Source organism: Alternaria metachromatica (genome assembly GCF_023757995.1).
Source record: "Alternaria metachromatica strain BMP 0045 chromosome Unknown scaffold_12, whole genome shotgun sequence".
NCBI lineage: Eukaryota > Fungi > Ascomycota > Dothideomycetes > Pleosporales > Pleosporaceae > Alternaria > Alternaria metachromatica.
The window spans coordinates 543,669-562,527 of NW_026055503.1; the positions used below are offsets into that span (position 1 = coordinate 543,669).

Sequence of the window (18,859 nt, forward strand, 5' to 3'; positions counted from 1 at the left end):
GAGTTATCAGCCGTGCCGAGCGGACTTTGCTGGGCAACGTGCCGGCTCCGCTCGCTTATTGAGATGCACGTGACTGCCCAGGTGGCCTGAGAGTATGCCTACCTAGGTAGCTAGCTTGTCTCCGGTGTAAGCTTGTAGTGCGAGGCAGACTATTCAATATGGTTCTGTTAATGAGATGAAGTAGTGGGCATACGGACAGGATGACTCAATACATATCTCTGGTTGGCAGGTCCATCTGCCACCTAGGTATACTGCGCGCGTGTTTCAAATTGCCAAGAAGTCAGCCTTGTCCAGGGCTGTGTTCCTGCCTTGACGTAAGAACCAACGCCGATCATCCGGCTTTGCTCAGGTGGTTGATTAAAGTCACTGCCCTTATGTTCTCTTTCCTTGAAGTGAGTGAGTACTCATGTCCTCCTCTTACGAAAACATGTCGACGAATTCATTCGAAAACCACGGTGACCGCGAGGAAAAGGCATCCATCTACGCGCTTTCGCAGCCCATCATCCCAGAACCTGACGCTCTTCCGAACGATATTCGCGAGTTCTTGACTGAAGTTCTATCTGTCTCTCGCGGACTCTCTCGCGAACATGCAAGCGCCATAGCGGACAAGTGGAGGCTTGGCACTGGACGCGAATTGCGCGACTACCCTCCGAAGATGTATCTCGAGATCTTCGGTCCGGAGGAAGGATGGTGTGTGTATAGAGAAGTCAAGACTAGACTCCTCAGCCAAAAAGACCAACGTGCATTACCTCCCCAAAGTCGCACTTTCCTAAGTATGCTCCACAAATGTCGGCATAGTTGCAACCATGCGCTGACCAATGTTTTAGTTGGCGTGGGTATCTTTTTCATGGTTACAGCCTACTATTTGATTCCCGCGTTCTGGTCGTCACCACGTGCGCTACCTCTGCGGGCCATGGCTTTTGTGGCATTCTCTTTGTTTGGTGGTGGCGGCTTGATCTGTTGGGTGGCAGTTGTGTCGTCACCACCCACTGTTGATGAGCAGGTCGAGCAACACCTTATGAAGGCGTTCGTGGGAGAAAATCCAACTTCCAAGAAGTAGCAGAGCTTGGAGTAGTTATGAGTTGATAGAGAGAGTAGCTTCGAGAAGGACGAGCTCTGCATGAATGCGATCATGGGACATAGGGGCGACCGGGCTGTCTCGGTTAATACGCGGCTTCCCTTCAAACCTTCAACTTTCTTTTCCTCGGCGTGAGACAACACTATGTCTGGCCCCGCGGAGCAACATAATTCGCATGACGCCCCTGGACTAACGACCCTTAGGAGATTTTCGTCGCAGCCTCGAGTTCTGGACAATGGACGGCTGAGCGGCGTGTTGCGTCGCGCGGAACCGTGCCTGCCGGCACTCGCAACGTCATGCTTACCAGCCCTATGAACGGACCGGACCACCAACAGAGGCCATCAGAACCCGAGAGCTCGAACACCAGAAGGCGCCTGCACTTATTCATCCGTAAAGCGTATCCGAAGTCATTCGGGCCTTTATCATCCATCTCAGCCGCAGCCTACCAGGTGAGCGTTTGTGGATGTTATCGCGACAGCAATCTGTCCGTCGCAGCTTCCCGACAGTCCTCGCGCCGCGGAAACTACCAAAGTCATTGGAGGAACAACTCTTTTCTCTCGCCCGAAGTACTACGAATAGCGAGCTGAATCACAACGCCTCCCAAACGCGTTATCGCAGCTACCGAGCGCCAGGAACTGAGTTACCAAGCTTTCCGGCGCGCCACTTTTGCCCGCTAGTCGTAGAGCTTGTCCCACCTGGTACCAGATCCGATGCCCAGAACACTGGATAGGCCTTCCAACCCCAAAATGTCGACTCTGGACGCTTATCTGGGAAACGCTGGGTTTTCGTGATGCCCTCGTGGTCTAACACAGGTGCATGGGTCCTTCTCCAGAAAGATTTTCATATCCACATCACCCTGGTCCTTAGAGCTCCAGACTGCCGATGCATGGGTGGATCGTATGTACAACACACCACTTAGTCGATCAACGCCGGGATGAGACCTGCCCTCTCAGTACCAACTCTGTTTACTCATGAGTACCGCCGCGGCTCGATGTTGAAGTCCCGCCTTCAAAATGTTCGGGTTAGGGGCTCTTTCGCGCGGTGAAATTGGCCGGACCGACACTGAGCGTAAGCCACGTCGCGCTAACACGCGTGGAAATTCGTCAAGCAACGGGCGACGCTTCTAAGATTATTCTTACTCAGATGAACGCCATGCAGGAACGCTCTTAGCTTCCCATAGTTCTTTGCGATCTTACTTTCGTTCCTGCATCCTACGCCCGTTAGTAGGTACCGCTTGGCTCTAAAGCCGGCACCATCAATATTGATGAACAAGACTATCTTCCCAACAGCGGCATCTCATCAGCGATGGGGTTTCGATCAAAACGAATTGCCACGGTGAGGATCTCACACGGCAGCAGCTATCGATTGTGGCTTTTGTCCCCTGGCCTCTCTGAAGAGACCCACCGGCTATCTACCCTGTCAGATGTACCTACGAGTCGGGCGACAAGCGTGAAAGCGGATTTAACGAGATGTCAGATTGTAATCGGGATCCAGACCACGTTGTCGTAGTATACCCAATTCGGTGTCAGCCCCGTGAACCCTTGGTGAGGATCTTCGAGCTTAAGTACCATCTAATATCATGTACTTCCGATCTCCATCGCTCGCTTCTCATCCTCGTCAATTGATCGTCATTCGCTATGCGCTCGTTCGCTGTTGCCGCCCTGCTCGGGCTTGCGGCTGCTCAGAGTAGTGCCTCTAACACCACTCTGAGTTCTACGAGTCGCTCTTCCACATCGCCGACGCCTCTTACAACTACTTCGGCTACCTTGACAGGCCCCAGATCGGTCATCACTGTCGCCACCGATGGATCTGGGGATTACACCGCCATCAATGTAGCCGTAAAGGCTGCACAAGATAGCGGCATCGCCACTGTCTCCGTTCTTCCTGGAACCTACTCCGAGGCCGTCACTGTTATCGGACAGGCTACTGTTACGATCGCCGGACCCTCTCCAACGGCTGCAGATGACTGGTCTGAGAACAAAGTCACAATCGCTGCTACTACCGTTCCATTCAGCATTGGTACGGACAAAATCAAGGGTGTGACTGTCCGCAACATAAACATCGTCAATTCAGCTGCTGTTGGACCAGGAGCCAATGCGGCGACCATTTCACTCAGAGGAAGCAATGTTGCTTTCTATGGGTGCTCCATCATCTCGCCTGGTGGCACTGTAGTCTCTGCTACCTATGGAACGGCCTTCTTCGCCAATTCGTACATCGAGGGCTCGAACTATCTCTTCTACAACTACCCGACTATCTATCTGTACAAGTCCACCATCGTTCCTCTCAGCTCGGGTGCTCTTATCGTGTACAGCAAGGGTGGAACCCCTAACGGAGGTACCTTCACAAACTCCACGGTCGTATTCGATTCGAGCTCGATACAGCAGAAGACTGGATATACCAACAACAATGTATTCTTGGCGGCGCCAGCTGCCAACGGTTCAGTGGCAATCTACCGGAACACAGCAATGGGAAATTTGATTGCCCCTGCCGGATTTCACCCTTCAGCGGCTACCATTCCGTCTTTCTACGGCGAGTTCGCCACCACCGGTGCCGGTTCTTATAGCAAGAACGCCGCAGCTCGCCCTAGCTACGATGTTCTTCTCTCGGCCGATCAGGTGTCTCAATTCACCATCGACAAGGTCTTCGGAAATGCGTTCTACCCTTACGCTAGCTCTTCGCTTGCATGGGTTGATCAGAACGTTGTTGCGTCATTGAAAGCATCGAATGATGCTCAGATTGCATCTGCCTCATCTGTTGCGTCGACTGTTTCTTCTACAGTGTCTTCATCAGCTTCATCGATGGCTTCGCTGGCCAGTACCGCCAGTTCCATCTCGAACGCTACCATCACTGCTTCCACAATGACCAGTGCTACCCCGGTAGCCTCTTGCACAATCGCAGCCGCGTCCCCGACCCTGATAGTCTCCAAGACACCCGGACCATGCGAGTTCTCGAACGTCACGTCAGCTATCAGCGCCCTCCCCAACGACGGCAACCCATATACGATCAAGATTGGCGCGGGTACATACGTTGAGCAGCTTTCCATCACTCGCAAGGGGAAGGTCACCTTGAGGGGCTTCACCGACTTCACGAATGACTACACACAGAACAAGGTCCGCCTTGAATTCTCCCGGGGCGAGCTTACCAGTGCTGGCAAGAACGAGCAAACACCCGTCGTATACTCCAAGCCTAGCGGCGATTCGGGAATGGCTTTGTACAACATCGACTTTGTCAACACCTACCCTCAGACTTCCAACACCGCAGCACTGGCTGCCGACTTCTATGGAGCGAACATTGCTGCCTATGGTTGCTCCTTTGTTGGTTTCCAGGATACCCTACTTGCTAATAAGGGTACGCAAGTATTCAGCAACTGCTATGTTGAGGGTAGTATTGACTTCATTTGGGGTTTCTCCACCGCATACTTCCACCAGTGCATGATCGTTAGCAACACGCCTGGCGCTTTCATCTCAGCACAATCCAGGGCCACCGCAGACGCCCCCGGTGGATATGTATTCGATTCTTCAGTCATCACATACAGCGCAACCTACGGCAACACCTTCGGTACGACCTACCTCGGCAGGCCTTACAGCCAATTCTCTATCGCTATCTACATGAACTCGTATATCGACAAGCATATCTCTAGCGCTGGCTGGACCGTTTGGCAGACAAACAACCCTCAGACATCAGGAGTCACATTCGGCGAATACAACAACATGGGCCCTGGCAGCTGGACGGACACAGCCAAGCGGGCCGACTTTGCCACGAAGTTGACACCGTCTCAGGCTGAGAAGTACACGCTTGCTGCATGGATCGGCAGCACGGCATGGTTGGACATGGATGCGTACAATGCGGTCCCTTCGTACAGCCTCACAGGCCCCACGACCACCTCGCCATCACCATCTCCATCCCCTTCAACCAACGGTACCGTGACTGGACCGACTACCACTGCAACTGTCAATGCCCATCCTGACAGTGGTACTGTGCCGCCCCTAGGCGCTGTAATCGTTTCCAAGGATGGCAGCAACGGTGCTGCGTACACCAACATCACTGCCGCGCTCGCTTCGCTCCCGCAAGACAAGACCAACCAAACCATCTTCATCTACCCGGGTACCTACAACGAGCAGATCCCGTCAGTCAACCGTCCTGGTGCCGTAAGGATCATTGGATACACTACTGGTAATCCAGGTCAAGCCTACAAGGACAATCAAGTCACTGTCTCCTTCGCTCGTGGTCTATCCGTCTCCCCATTACCCGTCGGACACTCAAATGCGGAAACATCCGTCTTCTCTACCGCATCAAGCAGGATTAGCATGTACAACGTCAACATGATTAACACGGACAACCTCGATGGTGCCGAGCCTAACTACGTGACGCTCGCGGGCTCAATATACGGCAATGACATCGCCTTCTACGCTTGTTCGTTTGATGGTTGGCAAGATACCCTTCTGAATGGGGCTACCGCTGGTTACCAATACTATGAGTCGTGCTACATTGGAGGTGCCATCGACTTCATTTGGGGCTACTCCAAGGCATACTTCAAGGGATGTACGATTGGTGCCAAGCGTAAGTCATCGGCCATCACGGCGCATAGCAGGAAGTCGAGCACCGAAATTGGTGGCTACATCTTCGATCAGTGCCTGTTCACTGCGGCTCCCAATGCAGTCGATGATCTTACCGGAAAAGTTTACCTAGGCCGGCCCTACTCCCAGTACGCGCTTGTTGTCGTGAAGAACTCGTATCTCGACGCTACGATTATTCCTGCGGCGTGGAAAATATGGTCTGCAACCGACCCACGTACCGATCACATCACCTTCGCCGAGTTCAACAACTCGGGTCCTTCGAACTGGGAGCAGAACGCTGCTGCCCGTCAGTCATTCGGGTATGCTACGCTACTCACTTCGGATACGTACTCTTTAGCTTCTGTCATGGACTCAACAGAGTGGATTGACATGACTTACTTCAATTCGATCGTCACTCCACTACCTTCCGCGCCCGTTGTCATCCCCCCTGGACCTATCGTCGTCGGTGGCAACTCGACTTTCAACGGCACGACCCCACCGGCCGATGCTCTTATCGTCTCCAAGACACCGATTGCTGGCGTGGTGACATACGATACTATTCAAGCGGCTCTCAACGCTGCGCCAACTACGAGCAAGACGAATGCCACAATCTTTATCTACCCTGGTACCTACGAGGAGCAGCTCATCATCGCCAAGTCCGGTCACACCATCTTCCGTGGCTACTCCGATTCAACCGATGATTACTCCAAGAACCAAGTTACCATTCAATTCAGCCGTGGTGTGGATACCCAGGGTACCTCTGGTAGCAACACCGACGGAGCGACTGTCTACGCAAAGGGCAACTACTTCCATGGTTTCAATATCAACTTCCGAAACAACAACGGCACGCAGCAGAACATTGCTTCGCTCGGCTTTGCTGTTCAAAGCAGCAAGTTCGCTGCGCTGTACGGATGCCAGATCTATGGTAACCAGGATACTCTCAGTGTGTCTGGCAATCTATTCACCTTCAAGACCTACATTGAGGGTAATGTGGACTTTATATATGGTAGTGGATCTGCCTACTTCCTGGATTCGACGATCGCCTCCAACGAAGACGGCATCAGTATCACAGCTCACAAGCGTACGACCAACACAACTGCTGCGGGCTTCGTGTTCGATCAGTCAAGGATCGTGCCTGCACCCGGATCTGGGAAGTTTAGCAGCGTCAGCCTTGGTCGTCCATGGAATAGCTTCTCGCGTGTCGCTTATGTTGGCTGCTACCTCGATGCCATGATCAGCCCGGCTGGATGGTCGCAGTGGTCAAAGACCAACCCGCAAACTGATGGTGTCACATACGGAGAGTACCATAACACTGGCCCAGGTTCTGATATCTGCAAGCGCGCTGCGTTCTCCCAGCAGCTTTCGGACAACGATGTTGCTCAGTTCCAGCTTGCTTCTTTCTTCGCCACGACTGCGTTCATTGATTTCCGATTCGTCGATACCCAGCCTTTCGCGATTGGTATGGGCTCGCCTCAGGTCTGCAGTACTGCATCCTCGTCCCTCATATCATCGTCAACAATGTCGGCCAGTGTTTCGATATCTACTATGAGTCTCACCTCATCGAGTAGTCTACCGTTGGTCACAGCGTACACCACGACTACCGTGATCGCCCCACTTACTGCGAGCACCTTTGTCACTGCTCCTGAAGTCACTTCGACTACTATGGTGAAAAGCACAGAGACGTTCTCGATCAGCGCCATCGACGTCATCAAGACCAGCACATTGAAGGTCACCACGACCACCTCCATCGTTGCTCCTGACGTAACCTCTACTGCTACTTCGGTAGTGACTGAGGATGTTGGCCTCACTCTTACCCCAGAGCCTGTCACTAAGACCAGCGTTGTCAAGGGTACCGTGACCGAAGCTGGAGTGACAACCAAGGGTGCTACGACCTCGACGTTCAAGGGCACCACAACTGTCACCGTTCTATACACCTCTTCGCCCAAGCCAACTTCCATCACCATCAGCGAAGGATCCACAGTCTTCATCACGAGCTCGAAGACTCAGAAGGCAGCTTCCACAATAGTCAAGACTACCATCTCGATCGAGCCGACCACCACCAAGACGACTACGGTGCAACCCAAAGACTCGGTCACGATCAGTAGCACGTCCATCAAGACAACTACCAAGAAGTCCACTACCACGCTCTCTTGCATTCCCACTCGCAGCGCTGAGAAGCTGGTCCGCCGAGGTGCCGTGCTTCCTCGCGCTGTGGCCAGCACCACCACAGTCACCATCAGCACTACCGTGAGCAGCTACGTAGCCACAGCTACCGCAACTCAAGCCGGCTCAACAGCCTTTGTCACAGAGTCGTCTATCGCTACCAAGACTACTTCCCTGAAGGCCAGTACCAGCACAGTCACAGTCACATCCGTGGTGAAGACATCGACGATCGCTCAGGCAGGCTCTACTTACTACACGACAATTGTTTCAACGGAGAAGATCGGCAAAACCACGACTCTGAAGGCCTCCACCAGCACGGTCTACTCCACCGATCTCGTCACCAAGACTGTTCTTTCTACGGTCACCGAGCCAGCAGTCACTGTCAGCTCTCTCAAGACAGCTTCAAAGACCTCGACTATCCTCGCAGCGCAGGAAACAGTCGTAGTAACCAAGTCGAGCGACGTGACTTCCAAGACAACGATTACACTGCCTGTCTCTACGAGCACCAAGTTTGAGACGGTGACTCTAGGTGGCGGAGTAAAGACGGAAACCGTTACTGGGGCCCCCAAAACCAAGACGGTAGTTGCGAAGAGTACCGCGACGGTTGTTAGTCTGGTGACGAAGACGTCGAAGGGTGCGGCGGCTTGCACGACATCTTAGATGATATCAGGGACTTGAGATTTAATTCTTGTACATATGTAGTGTGTAATGCTTAATGAAGAGACACTTCAGTTTGAATGTGCTTCCATCTGAGATGTGTCGTGCTGAGTAATCGGGGCTGCGTGGGCGGTTCTCGTGGTGGAGGAACGAGGCTAGCGCAAGCGAGGGGTCCCAGGAGCTTCAGCCTCGTGCAGCCCACGTTAGAGGCGCGTCATGGCACCAAAAGTCATCGGAGCCGTCTCCTGCTCCGGCGCGCGGGATGGCGGGGGCCAGCTCAACAGCTACCGATTTTACGCTCGTGCCCCCCGATTGCGCATCGTCTCCCCATATCATCCGACGCCTTTCCTGACGACTACACCGCTTACTGAACAAGCCCGCGAGCCATTGGCAGACACAGCAGCGGGGGTCCGTTACTACACTATCTTGGTAAGCCGCCGCACCCCCGACCGACGTCCAAAAGCAACCTGGGCGGGTGGAGAAGCAAATATCGTGTACAAAAGTGGGATTGGCCGCTGGGCATGGCCATTGAGCTGTTTTCTAGTGTTCTAGCCTCTTCGTCATACAGAGACTAACACCCTACGTCAAGGTCCCCACCTGTCGTCCTGAACCCTCGATTTCAGCGACACCACCGCCTCTCTCGCGATAACACCAATCCTACCTAAACCACCCTCACAACCGCAATCATGGTGCTACTCGGCGCAAGGAAACCGCCCTCCCGCAGGGGTATGCTCCGACCTCGCTATCGTACACAAGGACAGATGGGATAACACCGTGCTAGGCTCCATGGCGGACATGCCCAAGGATCTGAAGGAGCAGATCGACAAGCTCGAGGAGATGTTCGTCGTGAACACAGACAAGCTCAAGGCCATCTCGAACCACTTCGTCAAGGAGCTCGAGAAGGGCTTGTCGGAAGAGGGCGGAAGCATTGTGAGTCGCAGTCTGCTTTGCGCTCTTCAGGATAGAGCTGACTGTGATAGCCCATGATTCCCACCTGGTGTATGGCCTTCCCCGACGGTAACGAGACCGGCAGCTACCTCGCGCTCGACATGGGTGGCACCAACCTGCGTGTCTGTGAAGTCACCTTGACAGAGGAGAAGGGCGAGTTCGAGATCATACAATCCAAGTACCGCATGCCCGAGGAGCTCAAGACGGGAACCGCCGAAGAGCTTTGGGGCTACGTTGCCGACTGTCTCCAGCAGTTCATCGAATACCACCACGAGGGCGAGCAGCTCAACCACCTGCCTCTCGGCTTCACCTTCTCATACCCCGTCTCGCAAGACGCCATCGACCACGGAGTTCTTCAGCGATGGACAAAGGGCTTCGACGTCGCCGGCATGGAGGGCGTGGATGTTGTTCCAGGCTTCAAGGCGGCTCTTGAGGAGCGCGGTGTACCCATCAAGCTTGCGGCTCTGGTCAACGACACGACCGGTACCATGATTGCCTCCGCGTATACCAACACCAAGATCAAGATCGGTTGCATCTTCGGCACCGGCTGCAACGCCGCCTACATGGAGGATTGCGGCTCCATCCCCAAGTTGAAGCATATGAAGCTCGACCCCAGCCTGCCAATGGCCATCAACTGCGAATGGGGCGCATTCGACAACGAACACCAGATCCTCCCAAGAACAAAGTACGATGTCATCGTTGATAAGGAATCACCACGACCCGGTCAGCAATCTTTCGAGAAGATGGTCGCCGGTCTCTACCTCGGCGAGATCTTCCGTCTCGTCCTCCAGGATCTGCACAAGGGTAGCGAATGCCACATGTTTGAGGGTCAGAACGCCAGCAAGCTCGACAAGCCTTACTCTCTCGACGCCGGATTCCTGTCTCAGATCGAGGAGGACCGCTTCGAGAACTTGCAAGACACAGGGGATCTCTTCCAAGAGAAACTCGGCATCACCTGCACGAAGCCCGAACTCGAGCTCATCCGACGTCTTGCCGAACTCATTGGCACACGTGCTGCTCGTCTCACCGCATGTGGTGTAGGTGCCATCTGCAAGCACAAGAAGTGGGATGAAGTGCACGTCGGTGCCGATGGCTCCGTCTTCACAAAGTACCCCCACTTCAAGATCCGCCAAGCCCAGGCGCTCAAGGAGATCATGGACTGGCCCGCCAAGTACGGCAAGGGCAAGAACGACCCTGTCGAGGTGCTTCCCGCTGAGGACGGCTCTGGTGTAGGTGCTGCTCTGATTGCTGCGCTTACCGTTAAGCGTGCGCAGCAGGGTCAGTTGGCTGGTATCCGGGATCCGGACACGCTTCTGGCTATGGCTCCTAAGGATGCGAAGAAGGCCTGATAATGGATGACTTATTCTGACAAATGAATGAATGATAGAATGTATATACGAAACGTGTCACATCTACCAAAGATTTGGTCTTTGCAGAGTGAAATTGGTAAACGTTATGAGCGTATCTTGAGGCAGATGATGCACAGAAGGCCAGAGAACTGATAAGTACACAAAGCAACGTCATTCAAACACCTCACATACCCTCAAGCATACTGCTCCACCTGCTTCTCACTCCACTCCCAAAATGCGCTCGCCGTCTTCTTCCCAGTCTCGGACCAATAGTCCTTCCTCAGCGTCCCAACCCTTCCAAACGGCATAATCCACTCGCCCGTCTTGAGCTTCGCAGCCTCAGGTGCGAGGCCAGCAAATAACTCCGTATACGCGCCATTGACAGTCGGGTACAACATGAATTTGGCGAAGAAATGATGCACAGCGTTCATGTTGCGTCCGAGCTCAGTTTTAAGGTTTCCCGGGTTGAGCGCCTGCAGTAGTTTTTGTTAGTCGATCGGCGCAGAGAAACTTCGGGTCGGAATCCTCAAAGAGGAGCGTAAAGAAAGGGGGGGGAGGAACAAGAGAATTGATGAACATACCACACTAACAACCCCCTCACCTCCATACTTTCTCTGAAACTCCAAGGCGTGAAACACATTCCCGCCTTTGCTCATCCCATACTTTGTCCAATTATTCACATTCTTGGTATACTCCAGATTACTCATATCCACCCCGCCAGACGGCGCGCTCATCTGCGAAGCGATTGAACTCACCCAAATCACCCTAACACTGCCTTTTGCCTCTTTCTTCGCTGTTTCCAGCAGTACTGGCGTGAGTAGCTTGGTAAAGAGGAAGGGCGCAACGCAATTCGTGCCGAGTTGCAGCTCATATCCTTGTTTTGTTGTGCTTCCAACCGGGGGTACCATGACGCCTGCGTTGTTAAACAAAACATCCAAGCGTGATTCCTTTGCGAGAAACGACTCGGCGGAGGTTTTGATGCCGGAGAGGTCGTCGAGGTCGAGATGCAGGTAGTGCAGTGTGCCTTTGGAATCGGGACATGCTTCTTTGACATATGATATCGCTGCGTGCGCTTTTTCGGCTGATCGCGCGGCGAGGTAGACGGTGGCGTTGTGAGTGTAGAGGAGGCGCGAGAGCTCTTTTCCTATTCCTGCAGAGGCGCCAGTTACGATGTAGACCTTTCCGCTGAGGTTGGGCAGGGAGGTCTCGGTGAAGGTGGGAGCTGGGGGGAAGAATTGGCTGAATTGTTGACCCATTTTGGAAGGTGCGGTGGTTGTGGTAAGGGTCAAGTTAATAATCGTGATTCTTCGGGGCAGCGCGTAATAGTTTGTGGATGTTCAGTAATCGAAAGAGGGCAAAAGACGTATATATACTCAGTCACATCTTGAGAGCAAGTTTCCTCCATCCCATTCAACTGGTACTTCGAACGGCCCGTTGTTCAAGATTCGGCTTCACCACGGCATAACTATTATACCAGCCATCCAGTCTGTAAGCCTATGAGAGGTCGCGAACCCTGGATTAAAGTTGCGCTATCACGATATACATTGGATACGTCGTAGTCCCTCCAAGCACCGTGTTTGGTGCGTCCCGTGGTTGTGTTTCGGAGTTAGGACGATGTGCGCGGCGGAGTTAATGACCTGGTAATCGGGCCGTATACTTCCAGGGTTGAGATGTTGGAGTGGGAGTGCGGGATGGTGTTTTCGTTGACGACATGAGTTCTATCAATTAGGACTTATGTTGTGGTACGGCTCTTCTTGCTACATTCACGGCTTGGTAATGTACGAGGTTTGTACAGAATGTCACTTGTTTTCATGCGAAGTAGTTGGGTAGTTGAGATTCTCACATGAAGTCGTAGGCGTCCACGGATACCTAGGTAGGGAAAAAAGCAGAACTGGTAACGGCTAGGCGGAAAAGAGAAGCCTTATTACTTTGGACTACGCTACCTAGATAACGCCTTGACATGTGCCCAAAGATCGCCGCCGTCTTCATCAAGTCGTACGCCTTCCTCAAATACCTTCAGCACCCTCGTTCGCCTGATCAGCGCCTCATCGACGTCCGAAGTCGGTTTTGGATCGCCAGCGACGCCCGTGACCCGGAGTCAGGTCTAAATACGGCAGCAAGCCCAGCAATCCTACGCATGTCAGCTCAATGCTCTCGAAAATCTCTCTGGACTAGGGAGTCGATATATACTTACACCAAGCTGAGCAGGTTCCTGATGAAAGTTAGCATACAATCACTCTTCTATTAGAGACGAATTCACATACCCATCCCTCACCACAGTTGGTAGGCGGTCCGGCCTCGCATCTGCGATCGCAGATCCTGGGTGCTGGGGTAGCAAGAGCAGCACCCACGAGGGCGGCGAGCAGAGTGATGGCAACGAAAGTCTTCATGTTGACGGTTTTGATCAGATATGTGGTATGCGTGAGAGTGGAAGGTGAGGATGAGGACTGAAATCAAGGGAACGTATGTAAGGATATATACATACTCGCTACCAAAAAGGCGCCCAACGCCACAACGAACGGGATTACTCTAACGAACATGAAATGAGACAGGGCGCTCCAGACTCGCGAGAACACACCTGTTTGTGCGACTTCTCAGCTTATGGCTGACGTGCAAACATCGCTGCGAATCTAACTCGAAAACGGAAATTGCGGCCAGCAAACGAAAAGGTATACTCAGCGGGAGCTTGGCCAGTAACGCAACACTTAGCTACTAATGGGTCGGTAAGAGCTCAGAGAAAGGTCGGATTTCGAGACAGCATGGCATAGTAGTGTAGATGGTGAGTAGGCGCCAAGACCAACAATATGAGCATTTACAATCAGCGTATGAACATCGGCAATATGATGGCTCAAAGTGTAAGAAGGCAGCAGTTGGAAGTCAAAGGTCATGACTGCAAAGGTTCAGGCATAGTATTGATTGGAAGACGATACTCGTCGTGTGACATCACATCTATCCCGCTTTCCGTGCGTTCCAAAATCTCATCAAACGATAGTCCAAATACCACTAATCTCCATCCAAATGTTCTCTAAGCAGTGCAGCAAAACAATCTCAATAACCCGCCCGAGCTAAGCCAAGCCACATTCTGAGTCAAAAGGGCACTCTATTCTCTGGTGCAGCAGGACCAGCATTCCTACATCACGTTAGCTCAAAAACTAGCCTCGCCAATCGAAGAGCACATATGTAGCAGGTACTTACACCAGACTTGACAGCCACCTGTTCCACATTAGCACAATACTCATAATCAAGGTGGGAAGTCGACAACATACCCCACCTGGGCAGTCTGGCTCTTCAAAGAGACAGATCTTTGTGCAAATTTGAGCAGGTACGACAGGAGATGCCGCAACGAAAGCGGCAAGGACGGCGATGAGGACGAAAGACTTCATTTTGATGATGATGTTGGAGGCTTGTTGATCTGAACGGAAAATAGGAGAATGTGTAAATGCTGTAAAGAATGTAGATGAACACGGGCGTACACGAGGTAATATATACACCGTAACCCACTCAAACACCCACCAAAAGCTTCACCGGGGAACACGGTCCACGAAGATCCTCAGCCGTCGCACATACTATAGGCCGACAGACAGCTTCACTACTACTGCTTACATGCGAACTCAATCCCACACATACCAAATCTATACATTTGGGCGCGAATACAAACGCCACAATGCTTCTCCCTCCACGTGCTAAGCAAATTGACGGGGCTGATCTACCAAAAACAGCAAATGAGCATGATGACGTTGAGGGAGAAGCGGGTGAAACGGCTGGCGATGGCGTTGGTGGTCAAAGCGATAGGCTTTTCCAAGCCATCGAGATGATGTTGGGTGGCAGGAGGAAATGAAGTACAAACAGCCTTGGCGCAATATACTGCTTACCCGGTTTCGGGGACATGGGTTCCCCGCATTTTATGGTTTGCATGCGTAGGGCTTGCTGTTGTAAAAATAGACGTGTCTAAAATGGAGGTATGAGGGAATGAGTAGCTGTTTGTGGGGGAAGTGTCAAAAATATGGACGTGAAGGATATGGGGGAGTATTGCGAAGTCGTCTGCATTGATTGTTTGTACGGCAGAGTTCGGCCCGTCAAGGGTCGCGATGACGAACTCCTGACAGTTTCGTGTGCTGGCCACTGGAGAGAACTCCGCGCGGAGAGGAGATGAGCGTAAGCACCGACTTGGCACGTCGTATCTCGTATAACTCTATCACCCGAGACTGATACTACAACACCATATCAGCGCATTCCCGTCTTCTCATCTGCATGGCGCCTCTTTCCAATGCCAAGTGCCACGAGAAGCGTCTCCCAGCTAAAAGATAGCAACGGCATTCGGCGGACTCGCAACACCACCTGGTACCTACGCAATAGTCAGCTCATGTCTCAGTATCAGCAACTTGGCAAGACGTTACCTTCAACGGCACACTACTAACAAAGCAAGTACTCCGTCCCAACTCCTTACTCTTCTCACATAACCGCTCCAAATCCCACATCTCACCAATCATAACACCCCATCCACCTAAAAGCCATTGATGTACTAAGCCACCGCCCTGCATCTCGTTTTCCCAGGTTTCACCCGCGTTGATACCACCTGGGGCGCTGTGTGGACCTACGAGCGGAGACATTTCGAATGACGGCGCGTCGGATGCTGCGGAATCGTTAGAAGAGTACTTGAGTTGTGGTTGGAGGTGTTTGAGAAGAAGCCAAGGAGACGTTGGATCATGAGAAGATGAGATGAGGTAAGACGAGCGGATGCTTACCAACAGCAACGAAACCGTTTTCCCAAATCCATTGTAGCGTGTTCTTATCCGACTGTACGCCCAGGAACGTCGGTGGCTTGTCTTTTATCGCCCGTCTTTCTTCCTCGCCTAGCTTGGCGTAATCACGCGTGAATCCTGTGCGTAAGAGTAGCAGATCGCCTTCTCGCGTCTTCAGACCTGTTTCGTGCAGCATGTCTTTTAGTTCCTCAGCCGTGATGCTGTTGGCTTCGAGCGCGTACACTTCTTTCTTGCCTTTCTTTTCCAGATATCGCGGATAATCTAAAATGATACCCCGAGCGGTGATGCCGCCAGATTTGGCAACACGATCAATGCCGATGACTTCCGAGGACTCGAGATCTTGCTGTGAGCGCCCACCATAGTACTTCTTTGCACTCTGGTAACCGTAGTGGCGGAAGCCGTCCCACTGGCTACTTCCCTGCGTGTTGAAATCCAGATGGTCATCGTTGACGGTTCTCTTGGCGCCATCTGGATGTTCTTTGTTCTTCATCTTCCAGGAGAAAGATGGGCGGTTAAAGGATGGATGGGATGGCAGGTTGAGATACCAGTCAAGTGAGACCCGGTCACCGGTTTGTATCTCCTGGGCCGCTGCTTTGACGGCTGATGGTGTAATCATGTTTAGAGCACCGAGCTCGTCGTTTGGGCCGTACAGACCCCATGCGTTTCCAGGTGGACCATTTTTGTCGAGTGGGAGATCCTGGAATGGAGGACGCGATGGTGCCATAGCAGTGTCAAGTATATATGGAACGGTCCAGAAAGTGACAACTTCGAGGGCTTGCTGATGAGTTCACTCTAGAGAAACCACGATGTAGAACTACTTGTCGGTCTTTTGAACACCATCTGGATACACTGCTGAAGCTATGTGACGTATGGTGGGGTAAAGGGCGGGGTAACTTCCGCTCGGTAACTGACGGGGTGGAAGTGACGACCGCGACTCGGACCACGGAAAGAGCATTCTTGCCAATACGTTGAAGCGCGAGCTTGATTGCTGTCTTTAGTCAGGAGTTCACTCTCCTTGATTCACCTCGTTAGACGACAACTCGTGTAGGCGCTGCGTACGTGCTTTGGTATTGCAATACCTACTGTGCTGCAGCAATTGATTCAGAAGTCGGGTCCCATCCCTACGCCACTTCCTCTTGAGCCTGTGTTCTTCAAATGCGCGCCACTGCCTTTGAATAGGCTTTGCCAAATGAAGGCTTCACTTAACAATAGTTCAATGTCCTTTTCGGTCCACTGACGCGTCGGCAATGATTGCAGAAACATCATGACCTCTTGAAAGTCCATCTTTCGTAGCTGATCGGACCACTTTACGAGGAACGCAGCGCATACGTAGAGGTGGAATGACGAAAACCCATCCTCTTCGGCCTAGACAATGTTAGTGATGCACTTAAGAGTAAGGCTATGTAGCTTACCAGGTATGTATCCCACATCCGTATCGTATTCTTTACAGATATCTCGCGCATCAGGAGACAGTTCATCCATCGGAAGCTGAACTGTATAAACTCTACACCCTCATTTTGGAGATGCTTCGCTAGTTGATCATCGATGCGCGTTGTGAGATCTCTAAGACTAGCCACTTGTCTTTGGATCCCTGGTTGATGCGCAATGTAGTTGTCTTGAATCCCATCAAGGAGTTTGGTAAGGCACCAAAAGGAGTCCGCCTCGACGGCGTCCAAAACTTGCTTTGGTAACTGTCCAGGATCCATGCCAAATTCGATATCCGGATCTGAAATATAGGCGCCCAAGAAGACCTGCCAAAATGGGGTCACCAAGTCATTGATACCCTGGACATATCCTGACGCAGGGTGCCGTATCGCCCACACGTATAGTATTCGCTCGAGAGACCGTTGCGTCGCTTCGTAGCTGTAGAGCTCGAGATGGGGGTTCGTCCGAGGCACGTCAATGCTGATCTGATGCCATATAGCTTCGTCCAAGCCACGTCCTCGTCCACGGTTTGTTGAAGGATAGCCAGCGCCACCTGCCATTCCAGATGCTACGGCGCTAGCACTACCAGATGTACCTCGTTCAAAGGCCTGTCGCACTCCCTCCAGATACTCTTTCCGTTTGCGCTCGAGTGTCGCAACCCTCCGCTCGCTGCTAGTTGGCAGGTAGCCCAACAAGATTTGCCATGTCATTGCGCGTACTTCAGACGGGACTCCTGACCAGGCTGAGTCGCGAAGGTCTGATAGCGATATGGTGCTCGCCTGCAGTATTCTCTTGAACTTGTTGATCCTTGTTGTGCGCGCGGAGTGCTCTTCGACCTGCTTCGCTGAGGCGTTCGGGGGTAGACTGGGATGCGAAATGAGATGCAGAGAGTTTGCGGGATCTCGAAGAATTTCCTGGTACTGCGGCCGTAAGATCTTCCCTTCAATCTTCTTTGCGGTCGGGTAGTTGGGTATGCCTCGCTCCTCTGCAATATCACCACTGTCTATACCACGCCACGCTGTTGAGCCCAGACTCTCCCTACTAACGTGTCCGGCGGCTTCCTTCGTCTTGGACGGCTGTTTCCGCCGGCCCTTCCTCCGCATGTTTGCGATGCTCGGGAGCCCAAACTCGTCTTCGTCATCCTCAAACATGTTGTCGGCATCTTCTTCGTCCCCCTCGTTCCAGTCTTGATGTGTGTCATTGAGGAAGTAGCTGTACGTGGCTCGCGCAGGACGGGGCGATATGGTCTTGCTAGACCGGCTCGGTGCAGCGCTTGACTCGCGACTGTGGGTTGCCGATGGCGGGGTTCGAGGTCGTGAGTTGGAACCGGAAACGCTCCTGTGACTATCAGCTACAGGCCATTAATAGCATTCAAAGCAACGTACAAAGAGCTGAAGTTGAGTATGTCGGCATGGGAATAGGATGCGCCGATGACCTTCTTGTTCGGCGGCGGCGACGAAGCGGAATTGGACGTCGTTCGCCAGAACGGAGAGCTAGAGCTGCGCATGGGGTATCAGCAATCAAAATCGCCATGCGACTGCAGTGTGCAACGTACGAGGATCGGTCTGTATGCAGGGAAGCGATATGTTAGCTACCCCGGATACTATGACGCTCTCTGTGACTTGGATGGGCACACACCGACCTGGACCATTTCCTGACAACTTGTTAGCAAACACACAGATTGCGCGTACAACTGAGTGGACAAACCTGCTGCTGTTTCTTCGACGCCATGTTGGAATATGTGAATGCTTGTTCCGTGCCTCGAGGCGGCCCCGCTGCGAAGCTGAGCTCCGAATCGCTCGACCCGGAAAGTACGAAGGAGCCCGTAAGTTTTGTGCCGTAATGAGGAACTCTGGATATCCTCAAGATAACAGCCTGTTCTTGAATCACCGCACCATCAATAGTACAGCTATTCTATAC

General features: G+C 52.6%; 5 protein-coding genes across 5 annotated transcripts; 2 read left to right on the top strand and 3 right to left on the bottom strand.

The window, feature by feature from the left end:
• Positions 1-2,715: 2,715 nt before the first annotated feature.
• J4E83_005938 (uncharacterized protein) lies at positions 2,716-8,457 on the top strand (the record flags this gene model as incomplete). Its single annotated transcript, XM_049332854.1, has 1 exon — positions 2,716-8,457. The coding sequence occupies one exon, from the start codon at positions 2,716-2,718 to the stop codon at positions 8,455-8,457; it is 5,742 nt and encodes a 1,913-aa protein (XP_049188096.1).
• Positions 8,458-9,240: 783 nt separating this feature from the next.
• On the top strand, positions 9,241-10,751 carry J4E83_005939 (uncharacterized protein; the record flags this gene model as incomplete). The annotated part of the gene is made up of 2 exons (XM_049332855.1): positions 9,241-9,384; positions 9,435-10,751. The coding sequence occupies 2 exons, from the start codon at positions 9,241-9,243 to the stop codon at positions 10,749-10,751; spliced, it is 1,461 nt and encodes a 486-aa protein (XP_049188097.1).
• A 194-nt stretch (positions 10,752-10,945) lies between these two features.
• On the bottom strand, positions 10,946-12,007 carry J4E83_005940 (uncharacterized protein; the record flags this gene model as incomplete). Its single annotated transcript, XM_049332856.1, has 2 exons — positions 10,946-11,224; positions 11,507-12,007. The coding sequence occupies 2 exons, from the start codon at positions 12,005-12,007 to the stop codon at positions 10,946-10,948; spliced, it is 780 nt and encodes a 259-aa protein (XP_049188098.1).
• Positions 12,008-15,048: 3,041 nt separating this feature from the next.
• Positions 15,049-16,238, bottom strand: J4E83_005941 (uncharacterized protein; the record flags this gene model as incomplete). The annotated part of the gene is made up of 3 exons (XM_049332857.1): positions 15,049-15,096; positions 15,149-15,384; positions 15,497-16,238. The coding sequence occupies 3 exons, from the start codon at positions 16,236-16,238 to the stop codon at positions 15,049-15,051; spliced, it is 1,026 nt and encodes a 341-aa protein (XP_049188099.1).
• Positions 16,239-16,615: 377 nt separating this feature from the next.
• Positions 16,616-18,446, bottom strand: J4E83_005942 (uncharacterized protein; the record flags this gene model as incomplete). Its single annotated transcript, XM_049332858.1, has 3 exons — positions 16,616-16,879; positions 16,927-18,277; positions 18,325-18,446. The coding sequence occupies 3 exons, from the start codon at positions 18,444-18,446 to the stop codon at positions 16,616-16,618; spliced, it is 1,737 nt and encodes a 578-aa protein (XP_049188100.1).
• Positions 18,447-18,859: the final 413 nt, after the last annotated feature.